The sequence below is a fragment of the Abramis brama genome, assembly GCF_963993115.1.
Source record: "Abramis brama genome assembly, chromosome: 22".
Taxonomy (NCBI): Eukaryota; Metazoa; Chordata; class Actinopteri; order Cypriniformes; family Leuciscidae; genus Abramis; species Abramis brama.
This window is the reverse complement of record NC_139984.1, coordinates 17,496,237-17,509,166: the sequence shown is the minus strand read 5'-3', so window position 1 is coordinate 17,509,166 and position 12,930 is coordinate 17,496,237. Positions and strand designations below refer to the sequence as shown.

Here is a 12,930-nt window from a genome sequence, read left to right as displayed (position 1 = left end):
CATATTTTCCAAATTATGAAATTAGAGGAAATGGCTTTTTGTGATGTTGGCTGTGTACATTGGCTGTTTTTTTTCCCCTGTCACTATTTATATATGATTGTAGAAATAAAATAAACCAGAAAGTCTTTTTGTGTCCGATCCTGCAACTAAATTGTGTCCAGCTTTCTTTGGTGTAAGAATACTTACTTTGTTCATACTGTAATATTTTATGGCCTTTCATTCTCAAAGGCACTAGGGGAAAAAAATAAATGGCATAGTAGCTTTTCCGCACCAGCTTTCCAGTTATGCTTATTGGAAAGGCTGCGTTCCCACAGCACCACAACCACTTTACAGTTTCCACTGCTAGACGCTTTACACCTATCAATGGAACAGCTGCCCATCAGCATCATTACTGCATGTCTTTCTGCATTCTGTTTATTATTTGACATGCAGGACTGTTTAAGTGCTCTTAAACTTAATTTCTGTTTCATAAATGGGAATAAGTGTGAAGCGGCTAATAGAGTTTGCTCTTACCTGCCAAGGCATGAATGCTTTATTCTGTTTTTGGTCATTTTTTCATCATATTTTGCGCATTTGTATTTAAAAAAATGAATGAAAATGTCACGCCAATCAGGTGCCAGTTGGATACGCCCAAGCATGCCTAATAAGTATGCAGGAGTTCAGACGGACACTCCCTGCTCCATTAGATCTGCTTTAAAGTGTTTAGGTGTGGTCTGACTCTGGCTAGTGTCCTAAACCTGAAGTGTCTCTCATTAGACAGGACAGGCTTAGCTTTGTAATGACACTCATTGAACTACTAGGACATCAAAAGTTCCTCTTTAAGTACTGGGTAAGGAATGAAGCCCTTGGGAGTACTCATTCATTTATCTGTCTTTGTCCAGAACTTCATACCATGCAACCTCTATTTAGGCTAGTAACTGATAACATAAGTAGTACATGGTTTCAGAGTGAATTTTGTTTTGTTTGCATTGTGTCTGTTAGTGGTGCTTGCTAAAGTGATTGCATTAGTTTTCCTCTTCAAGCCAAAATTTAGGTGAGTTACTCCTTCCACACTGTTTTATGACCTATGGGTATGAATGAGACCTCAAATAATGTGGCTTATTGTGGATATGAGTCTTAAGACTTTTTTTCTGATTTGACTTACTAGGTTTGCTGATTATCATAGAGACTTTAGTGTGGACTTAGCTGTTCAGTAACAGCCTAGCAACTGGCAACACCCTAGTAACCACCCAGAACACTCTAGCAACCACCTAGCAATGCCTTAGCAACCACCAACACCCTAGCAATGCCTTAGTAACCATTCAGAAGCACCTAAAAATTCCATGGCAATCACCTAGCAGTGCCCTAGCAACCACATACACCCTTTCAACCACCAGTGCCCTAGAAACCACAAACACCATAGCAACACCATAGTGACCACCAAGAACACTCTAGCAACCAACTAGCAATGCCTTAGCTACCACCAAAACACTAGCAATGCCTCAGTAACTACTCAGAAGCACCTAAAAATTCCATAGCTATCACCTAGCAGTGCCCTAGCAACCACAAACACCCTTGCAACCACCAGTGCCCTAGAAAACACAAACACCTAGCAACATCCTAGTAACCAGCCAGAACACTCTAGCACCACCTAGCAATGCCCTAGCAACCACAAACATCCTAGCAATGCCATATTAATCACCCAGAACCACCTAGTAACGCCATGTTAAAGGAATACACCTAGAAATGGCACCCTTGGGAACACCTTTTAACTCACATTCAGGACACCCTAGCAACCTCTTTCAAGTGCTATAAAAGCCACAAACACCCTAGCAACCACCAAGTAATGCCCTAGTTTCCATTCAGAACATCCTAGCTACTACCTAGCAATGCCTTAGCAACTACACAGCAAAGCTCCCCAAGCATATGAATGAAACTACATACCGGTAGTCAAATTATCTTGGACTTCGGATAACATTTTTCTCCACAGTAGGAGTTTTCTTCCCACAAAGTGTGTTGGATAAAGAAAGGTTATCAAAACGGAAAGGTTATTTCATAAAGACATTCCACAGTGAATACATACTTCTAAGGCTACAGTTTATTTATCTGAATGGTTTATTGTGCATGTTACAGTACTGTACGTTCATTCACATCTGCATGGGTGATGGATCAGTCCAAAACTACCATCGACCACAGAAACTTGAGCCTTCTATAAGTCCATCAATAAGACTTGCTTTTGAGATAAAGAGGGAGGTTTGGACGATATTATAAATCAAGATAACATGCACGGTTTGCATTAGATTTTGGCTAAAAATGTAGGTCTTTCCTTCTCATCATTAATCAAAGGAAATATTGGTGAGCTCAAGTGACATGTGCACTGACTACACTATACAGACAACTATATTAGATATGTGGAGAGGCATGACTCTGTTTATGTGTTTCAGAACTAATTCAGTCCATTTTGAGAAGCCACTTTGCCCCTCAACAACCAGCATACTTAGCAAACCAATTTTCCATCTCATGCTAATGGTTGCTGGGCATAATATCTCTAAGAAGTTCCTCTCAAAGAACTTCTTAAAGATGAGCTGAAAATCCCTCAACCTGAGATGGGCTTTATTGCATATGAGGTTCGCTCTGAGATCAGTCCTGCTGGCAAGAGAACGGCATCATAAATGTAAGGAACATTTCTTCCTCTCTAATCTCCCAAGAGGTCAAAGATCCATGGAAAAGACAGAAGAGATTCTGGGATACTTCCAACATTATGGTGGATGTCAACATTATTGTGAGAAATGGATTTAACCAAATTACTAACTGAAGTGATGGCACTGAACGCCAGTTTCAGATCTTTTCCTTTGGTGTCCTTTTCAACCTCTTTCAGGACAAGGAAAGAGGCATATCATAATGCGTATCATAATGTACATTTACTGTAATTTATATATACATTTTGTTCTTATTTTTTTTTTATTTTTATTTTTTTTTGCAGCATCCCTGCAACCATGACAAGCGGTTTGGAGAATAAATGGATGTGTCGTTTGTTTTTAGTGTCTTGTTTCACTTGTTTCACTTTGTTTTGTTGCTCACAAAAATTAGTTTGAGATCAAACAATATTTGGCAGACTCCCTGTTGAAGCATCCATTTTGCAAAAGTCTTTGACTGTATATTATAAGGCAGTACATTCAGTAACTATATAAACTATAGCTGTGTATTTTCTGTGGATCACCGACAAGTTGCCTGGCACATCTCTAAAGCTAAATGGCAACAATCTAAATATTTAGCTGAGCCGAAACTGGCAGTCTGCTTGGCATTCATTCCAAATACAGCAGCTATGATGGATTATATAAAAACAGCTCTCTTGTAACTCCCTTAACTGCTTACCTTGAATGTCTGAGACACCATATGATTTATGGTCAATCATTGGATGGATAATTTGAACGGCTTCACGGCTTAAAGATGTATGGTCTATTGAGCTTAATTCATGACTTAATGAAGATCATTAAAAAATGCAATGTCCTGTAGAATGGAAAACTTTTTTTCTTGAAATTCTGTGCCAGTCAGATGGCAAGAAGATTCAGTTCAAGGATTGATATCTCACACAGTTTATTGTGGCAGAATGGATTTCCGAATACACTTTAGAGTTTTGCTGCACTCATATAAAAACGATTAAGAAAAGCCTGGTTCTTCATGTGGATACTTAACCAGAATCACTCGCAATTGCCGTGACTGTTCAAGTACTTCTACAGATTTAAGGCAGTACGCCAGTCTTGTGGCGGGCCCAGCGTTTCATTCGGCACCCCGGCAGATGACATGTCTATCGCCACATCACAAGGTGGGCTTGACTCATCTGGAGATGAAGACTCGGCTGTGCTGCCTTCTTCGGGGGTGCCAGCATTGCCCGAGTCTGATCCAGAACTGACTGCCATGCTTTCCCGGGCAGCCGCAAGCATCGGGCTTGTGTGGAAGCACTCAAGGCTTGATGATTGCTTTTTGGGGGTGGTGCGTGCTGACGCCCGTCAGCACCCACCCCCAATTCCTTTCTTGCCGCAAGTGCATGAAGATGTCATGAGATCGTGGAAGTCTCCTTTGACTTTTCGCGACTGCTCAGCGGCCTCTTCTGCCTTCTCTGCCCTCGTTGAGGCCGCGGCCAAAGGGTACACTGGGGTCCCCTAAGCGACCCTAAGCACTCCTCCAAAGCCTGTAAGGCAAGGCAAGGCAAGTTTATTTATATAGCACATTTCATACACAGCGGCAATTCAAAGTGCTTTACATAGAAGAAATTAAAATAATAAAAAGAAATAAGAATAATTAAAACGGTTTAGAAAAATAAAATAAAATACAGTACAGTACAAACAGTCGGACGAACAGTGGCACAGTGCTCAATCAGTAAATGCATAGCTAAACAGAAGTGTTTTGAGTCTGGATTTGAATGTGACTACTGTAGGAGCACATCTGATCTCTTCTGGAAGCTGGTTCCAGCTGCGGCTGGCATAATAGCTAAAAGCGGACTCGCCATGCTTAGAGAGAACCCTTGGTATATCTAGCTGATATGATCCTAATGATCTGAGTGATCTGCTGGGTTTATATTCAGTGAGCATATCTGCAATGAATTGAGGTCCTAGGCCATTGAATGATTTATATACCAGTAATAATACTTTAAAATCAATCCTAAAATTAACTGGGAGCCAGTGTAAAGACCTGAGGACTGGTGTGATATGTTCATATTTTCTGGTTCTGCTCAGAATCCTAGCGGCAGCGTTCTGTATGAGCTGCAACTGTCTTATGGTCTTTTTGGGAAGGCTAGTGAGGAGTCCATTACAATAATCCACCCTGCTGGTGATGAAAGCATGTGTGGCAGTTTGCAATTTTAGGTTAAGTCCGACTACGCCACCCGGAAATAGTCCGGGAACCCACAGATTGTTCAGGTACACAAAGCACGCAGATACGTAGTGGCTGAGTCAGATAGCAGACAACGATGATAGTACAAAACAGTTTATTCAAAAAAACACCATTTAATAAAATACAACACGATCTTCAATAATAAATTGTAGAGTCAGATAAATCAACAATCACACACACACACACACACACACGCCTACCACTTCAGAACCTGGGGGATTTGTCCTGACTATTAGATCAACACAGCAACCACTCATGCTCTCTCACAACACTCCACCCGTTGTGAACACTGCAGACTGTCAGTCAAACCACCACCACACCCAGAAGACTTCAGGAACCACAGGTACCCCAGATTCTGAAGGGAAAAGACAAGAACAATCAATATAACAATAAACAAAAACACATACACTTTCCACATAAAACTCTGTCAATGAAGCGTATAATCACACCCGGCCGTAAAGGCCTGTCTTTCTCAGTAGCAATACCAGCCAACCAGCTGATGCTCGTGGACCGTGATCAGCACGATAGCGGACGTTAATCGGTCATTCCCCTATGTCTTGACAAACATATTAATCACAAACAGAAAATCAATTCAACACAAACAAAACAGAAAATACAAAAGAAAACCAAACATTCCTAATAATGTACAAATATAAGGGTGACACACATAGACCTTCGTCGCTGTAAGGTTACCCCTCCCCCGTCCTCAGTCCACCCGTCGAGGAACACTGTCACAGCCCCAATTTAGATGTATCCTGGCAGGCTGTACGCTCGGCGCGTATTTTGATCAACTCAGACGTCGTCCTTGACCGGATGGAGAATGTCACACTGTTGAATTAGAATTCGTATACAAGTTCACAGAAACTGTAGTTCAAATAAGAGACGGAAGGACGGGCGAACACAGCGACTTGGGAGTGAAACACAATCCGTCCGAAGTCGTTCAGCGTCACACACACAGATAAGATTTACAGAAAGTAGCACGAGCCGACAGTGTCTTCAATGCTCCCACAATCTGCAAAGCCCGCTAAGCCTGCTGCAACACCTCCACGCCTCATACCACTGCGGTAAATAACTCGTGCCGCGCAGTGCACTCAAGGCGTGCTAATAAAAGGCTCGCCATGATAAGCGTTCACTCCACGTTCTCCTCCGCCACACTCCTGAACCTAAACCGGCAACCCAGAATGACGTCACTTCCCGGACTCGGAATAGCACGCTTGCCTAGATGTCTGCCGCATCTCTTTTTATACCCGCAGAACACCATATTTGGGAATTAACCCTATGATGGCTGATTACATCACCACACATGCACAAGTTTCTCTAAGTCTTGTCTGGAAACAAAGCATCTTATTCTTGCAATATTTTTCAGATGATAGTCTGCTGAATTAGTTATTGCTTTGACATGACTACTGAAACTAAGGTCTGACTCTAGTGTCACACCAAGATTCCTGACTTGATGTTTAGTTGTTTGACCCCTAGAGTGAAGGTATGCGTTCACCTTGAGAACTTCATCTTTGTTTCCAAACGCAATGACTTCAGTTTTGTCTTTGTTTAACTGAAGAAAGTTTTGACACATCCAACTGTTGACTTCATCAATGCATTGGCACAGGGAATCAATGGGGTTGTAATCGTTAGGCGATAGGGCTAAGTAGATCTGTGTGTCGTCTGCGCAGCTGTGGTAAGCAATTTGGTTCTTTCTCATTATTTGGCTCATTGGGAGCATATACAGGTTGAACAGGAGTGGTGCAAGAATTGAGCCTTGAGGGACTCCGCATGTCATGGATGTCCACTCAGACTTATGGTCTCCTATACTCACATAATAACCTCTCCCATCTAAGTATGACCTGAACCATTTTAGGACTATCCCAGAAAGCCCCACCCAGTTTTCTAGCCTGTCAAGAAGTATGTAGGTTTTCGTCTACTCTGGTGGCGAAGACCTATAGAGCTGCGGGGCAGGCTGCCTCCTCACTGCATACTATGGCCATCCTCCAGGTCTACTAGGCCAGGGTGCTCAGAGACATGCACGAGGGTAGGGCTGATCCAGGGCTCATGGAAAAGCTGCGTGCCGCCACCGACCTCGCTCTACGAGCAACGAAAGTGACCGCACACTCCCTGAGTCAGATGATGTCCACATGCGTGGTCCAGGAAAGAGACCTCAGGCTTAACCAGGCTGATATGCGGCAGGTTGAGCGAACCCCGTTCCTCAACTCCCCCATATCCCAAGCTGGCCTCTTCGGTGGCGCGGTTGAGGACTTTGCCCAACAGTTCTCGGCCGCCCAGGAGCAGACTGAGGTTATTAAACATATTCTGCCCCGGCGGCCAGCTGCTGCCTCCACCCAGCCGCCGGCTCAGACGCCTCAGTCCGAGGGCGCTCTCCCGCTCCTCCTGCCCGGCCCCAGCAGCAGCCTTCAGCCGGGCCGCGCCGTGGAGGTAGCCGCAGGAAGGCGCCTCAGCCCGTACCAGCCCCGCTGCCGGCCAGACACCAGGCAAAGTGGCGCTCCTGATACGGGCAGCTCAGAGATGGGTTGCAGTTCTTCACAGGAGGTGGTTGCAGGGCCACCCCTTCCCCCAGTGGAGGGCCGGGGGAGAATCTTTTGTTCTCCCTTAAAGAAAGAACTGACTTTCCCATCTCTGAGCCCCCAGAGGCCGCAGATGGCAGTGTGCGACTCTCCGCCTCGCCACTCTCATCCCCCTCTGTCGCCAGACCCCTGTCACGTCTGGGCCGGTCATTCCGCCTCGCTGCCCCGTCGTGGGTACATCTGTGGTTCACATGACCCCTCTGGTTCAGTTTTTGGGAGCCTGGCTAGAGCTTCCCAATCTGTCCCGCTGGCTCGCGAGAACCATCAGGCTCGGCTATGCGATTTAGTTCGCATGGTCTCCTCCCTGCTTTCGGGGTGTCCGCTATACCATGGTAGGTGGCAATGCCCCTGTCATGCATGCGGAGGTCACCACCCTACTGGCAAAGGATGCGATCGAGACCGTCCCTCCAGCCGAAATTAAGTCTGGCTTCTACAGCCCCTACTTCATTGTATCCAAGAAGAGCGGTGGGTTACGGCCAATCCTGGACCTGCGCATCTTGAACCGAACCCTTCACAGGCTTCCATTCAAGATGTTGACAGCCAAACGCATTTTCGAATGTGTTCGTCTGTTGGATTGGTTTGCAGTGATCGACCTGAAGGACGCGTACTTTCATGTCTCCATTCTTCCTTGACACAGACCGTTTCTACGGTTTGCTTTCGAGGGGCAGGCATACCAGTACACGGTACTTCCATTCGGGCTAGCCCTGTCTCCTCGCGTCTTCACGAAAGTCGTTGAGGCAGCCCTTGTGCCACTCCGGCAACATGGGGTTCGCATCCTGAACTATCTCGACGACTGGCTGATTCTAGCTCACTCTCGAGATCAGGTTTGCGAACACAGGGACCTGGTGCTCCGGCACCTCGCCCGTCTGGGCCTTCGTGTCAACTGGGAAAAGAGAAAACTCTCCCCCGTGCAGAGGATCTCTTTTCTCGGTATGGAAATCGACTCGGTCGCCATGTACACGCAGCTTACGAGCGAGCGTGCGCAGTCACTGCTGAATTGCCTGAGTTCAATCCGTTTGAGCTTCTGCAAGAACCAATGAGGTTCACTCTCGTGTGTTACGCAGAACGTTTGAGTTTCCACAAGAACCAAAAAGGTTCATTCTCGTGTGTTACGCAGCACGTTTGAGCTTCCGCAAGAATGTTACCAATGAGTTTCATTCTCGTGTGTTACGCAGCATGTTTAAGCTTTCTCAAGAAACAATGAAGTTCATTCTCGTGTGTTATGCAGCACGTTTGAGCTTCCACAAGAATGTTACCAAAGAGTTTCATTCTCGTGTGTTACACAGCATGTTTAAGCTTTCTCAAGAAACAATGAAGTTCATTCTCGTGTTATGCAGCACGTTTGAGCTTCCGCAAGAATGTTACCAAAGAGTTTCATTCTCGTGTGTTACGCAGCATGTTTAAGCTTTCTCAAGAAACAATGAAGTTCATTCTCGTGTTACGCAGCACGTTTAAGCTTCAGCAAGAGGCTTGTTCTCGCATGTCAAGCAGGTTCAGCTGAACTTCAGTTTATATTCGCTGACCAATGTTTATATGTGAATAATAGCAAGAGGCTTGTTCTCGCATGTCAAGCAGGTTCAGCTGAACTTCAGTTTATATTCGCTGACCAATGTTTATATGTGAATAAAAGCCTAAATTCAGTCTGTTTATCATATAATAGTCTCTTCAGAAAATTTGGACTAAACCGCTCAATTCATATGGATTAGTTTTACAATCTCTTTATAAACTTTTTGAGGCATCAAAGTATCAGTTGCGTAGCTGCCAATAGAGGGACAGAAAGCTCTCAGATTTCATTAAAAATATCTTCATTTGTGTTCCAAAGATGAACGAAAGTCTTACGGGTTTGGAACGACATGAGGGTAAGTAATTATTGACAGTATTTTTGGGTGAACTATCCCTTTAAGTAGGTTTAATGCGTATCACTGGTTGGAAATCACTGTTTTCGGTGTGACATAATACCTTTCTCCAAATAAATAGCTGAAGAATGAGTAATGTTTTAACATTATATAGTGTGTAAATTGCCTTCTGTAATTCAGGGAAGCATTATTAATGTAATTTAATCAAATGGTTTAAGATGAGCCTTTACCCACACCTGGCAGTGGTTTAGACGGCCTCACTGACACAAAGACATCCACACAGAGAATAAGACATGCAGTGGCCTTCCTTTCATCTGACTCACAAAACTCACATGAAAAGAGACACTTGAATTGTGTCCAGCTGCACCTTTTAAACTCCTCTCAACCTCCATATCCTCTGGAAAAACTGAAACAACCTTTGTTGCATGCTTTTCCTCTTACTTTACGTATTTCCTTGTCCTTGTCACTTTGGATAGATTCCTGTGTTTTACAAGATGCAAGATGCATCTCATACTGCAAGCATATATACAGTATGCCATGTTTGGACTGGCAGTATTTTGATTTTGTAAGTCAATACCATACTTTGTTTAAGTGCAGCATTTGAGCTTTTCTTTGGATCCCCTTTACCCCCCCTGTAAATTAGTTTTCCATGTTTTCTCTCAGGGTCCACTGCACTGGACCAACAGCTTGTCAAAACTAGGGTTATTTGTAGCTCATTCAAATTTCTGTTAACTTCTCAGCTGTAACAATAAGTTGAATTTATGTAAAGATTAATAATAACCAAGTCCCTATAAATCACTGGGCTTGTGACAGCAAAGGCCATATGAGATTTAAAGGCCATTACTCCTGTCATCTTTTTTGTGAAATTATCTTAATCATCCTAACCCTAACAGCTGTAATGTCTGTTTCATTATCTGTCTATCTATCTATCTATCTATCTATCTATCTATCTATCTATCTATCTATCTATCTATCTATCTATCTATCTATCTATCTATCTATCTATCTATCTCTCTCTGTCTCTCTGTCTGTCTGTCTGTCTGTCTGTCGTTCGATGATTCTATCTATGTATGAAGACCTTCGATGCAAAAGCCTCTAAAAGCCACCTATGTCAAAAATGAGATAATAATATTGAGTGAATGCTCTCCGCACATAGTTTACGTTCATCAAATACTTTCACTTCAAACTCACTAAATCCCAGCCTCAACCCATTCAGAAATGCCGGTACTTAGGTAGAAACCTATACATAGGAGCCTGATAAAAATGTTACAGTAATATTAAAGAAAAACATTAGATGGACTTAGAGGCTTTTGGAAGACAGGAAGTCTTCATATATATTTTTCTATCAGTCGCTCTATTGTTTGTTCTATCCATCTGTCTATCTGTCGTTCTATCTGTTTGTTCTGTCGTTCCTATATTTAGATCTATAACAGAATTTAACGTGATTTTCAAATTTGAATGCCGCTCAACTCTGGTAATAATTCCCAATGGCCATAATTTATTTAATTGCATCCAATATTAAAATAAATGTTCAGTGTAGTAAAAGCAAAAGTGAAGAGATTATGTGCAGAGTTTAAAAAATATCTTTTGTTCGCTGTTTTGTTTTGAGTGAACTGCAGCTTACACATTTGGTAAATGTCTCAGTGTCAATGCCTAAGAGAGGAGGAGGGAGGAGCAGAGACAGACAGGAGGGTGGGACTGCGGAGGCCTGCCCTGCACACAGGCGATGGAGACATATCAGGAGACACATAGCCACGAGAAAATACATGTCTGTCAATGCAGAGAGAGAGAGAGAGAGAGAGAGAGAGAGAGAGAGAGAGAGAGAGAGAGAGAAATTTCTTGATTCTGATGCCAGGACACACAGCTTATTTAAATAGCTACTCAAGCCACAGCAGCAGTTATTGTCCCCTGTTGCATAATGGACGTGCTGAGAGTGTGTTTATCTTGTTTTGTTTGCATGATCTTATTTATTTCTATTTGAGTGAGGTTTATAACACATTGTGCTTGGACAATGCTGTCAGATTGGCTGAGGCTTGTGCTCGTATTTACCTTCTGGACACAGCTAGTCCCAGGTTTTGGTGCTGGGAATACACGTTACCGCTTCTATCACAGGAACTGCTACACCTGCTTCAATGGATATCATGGATACAACACAAGACACTTGGAGGCAGGTGAGTGTGACTGGATTCACTGTGAACAGATTCAACTGATTCTGCTTTTTGAGGGAATAACTTTTACTGTTATTTACTATCATATAAGATATTGTATAGTAATTCAGGTGATTATAAGAATGTGGTGGAACACATAAGTTAAATGATTGTGTGAATTCATAGAAGTTCTGGGACAGAACTTGATCGCGCTGTATGATTTGGTAATGTCTTGGCTGTGACAAAAGGAACTTCATTCAGTACTAGTAATTCACCATGAAGGACTGGAGATGATAATGCCTTCACTCCACTGTGAACAGATGTCAGATGTGTAACAAAACAAATAATAAACTGGTACATTAGTGCTTGCCAAATACTATAGAGACGACTCATGTTTTCTTCCCAATTTTAGAAACCTGCAACTTATTAAAACAATGTAATTATGACAACTTAGCAATATTTCATTTACATTCTTAAATGACAAAGACTTTAGGCTGTGTTGAAAACAAATTCTCAGAGTTGAGTTAATGGACACTGATTTATGGAATTGCTCTAAATTTAGGGATGTGGGGGTGTAGGCCCTGTAGGGAGACTGTCAGAGCACAACCAATCATTAAAACACCATGAGTCTGCGTTACTAGAGGAAATTTACTTGAGCTTCCAGCATTTGTCTCCTTAGAATTCATTACAGTGATAACTTTGATTAAGTAGGAACATTTTTACCATGCATGTTATTCATTTGGTAAAAATAAAGTCTGTTGGAACGATTTGTGGTGTTTGGAATTATTGAGTTTCAGTAGACCCTCAGGGTTATATCTTCTGCACCACCTATGAGAATCATGGATCAGATTTAGATTTGACTCGCTCTGTCTCTGCTGCTAAAAGTGAGGTGTCCCAGTACATTGCAACTAAAGGAAAGTGTTGATGACTGTGTAACAGAGGCCAGATAGTAAGAGCTGTGCAGGTAAACCTCACTACCCTGATCTCAAGAGGTGCTATAGCAACTCACGCTAGAGTCTGTAATCTTTAGCCTCCTTGTTAGAGCGCCCGCCTCCCACAGCGGAGACCTGGGTTTGAGGCCCGCACAGAGCACGGCAAGTAGGACCTGAGGGGTTGCATGCATAACAGGAAAATAAAGTAAACCATGTTTTCCCCCACAGTGTCATATACAGTAAGTTCATTGTGAGTAAAGCAATTAAAGGGATAGTTCACTCAAAAATACAATTCTGTCATTATTTTCTCACTCTCATGTTGTTCCAAACCTGCATGCATTTCTTTCTTCTTTTGAACACAAAAGAAGATATTCCAAGGTTTTCTTCATGACCTTAAACGGAGATCTGGTCTTGAATCAGGGTGCTCCAGGCTAATGCTCTCTTAGACGGAAAGCAAGATTAAGGAGAAACGTGTTTTGGATTAAAGGGAGGCTGCTTGGCATGTCCATTATTTTTCATTCCTATAAGAATTCCTCTGATCATCTTT

The 12,930-nt window shown here is 42.9% G+C and overlaps 1 protein-coding gene across 2 annotated transcripts in view; it reads left to right on the top strand.

Annotated features, from left to right (window-relative positions):
- The window catches only part of megf6a (multiple EGF-like-domains 6a), a 61,147-nt gene that overhangs the window by 13,686 nt on the left and 34,531 nt on the right, over positions 1–12,930 (top strand). The window contains exon 1 of one of the 2 annotated variants that reach the window (XM_084099998.1): positions 11,186–11,475. The exons of the other annotated variant lie outside the window; for it this stretch is intronic. Coding sequence (XP_083956124.1) covers positions 11,316–11,475 — 160 coding nt within the window. The 5' untranslated portion in view covers positions 11,186–11,315. Of the gene's footprint in view, positions 1–11,185; positions 11,476–12,930 lie in introns of those variants that run through there. 2 annotated transcript variants of the gene reach the window in all.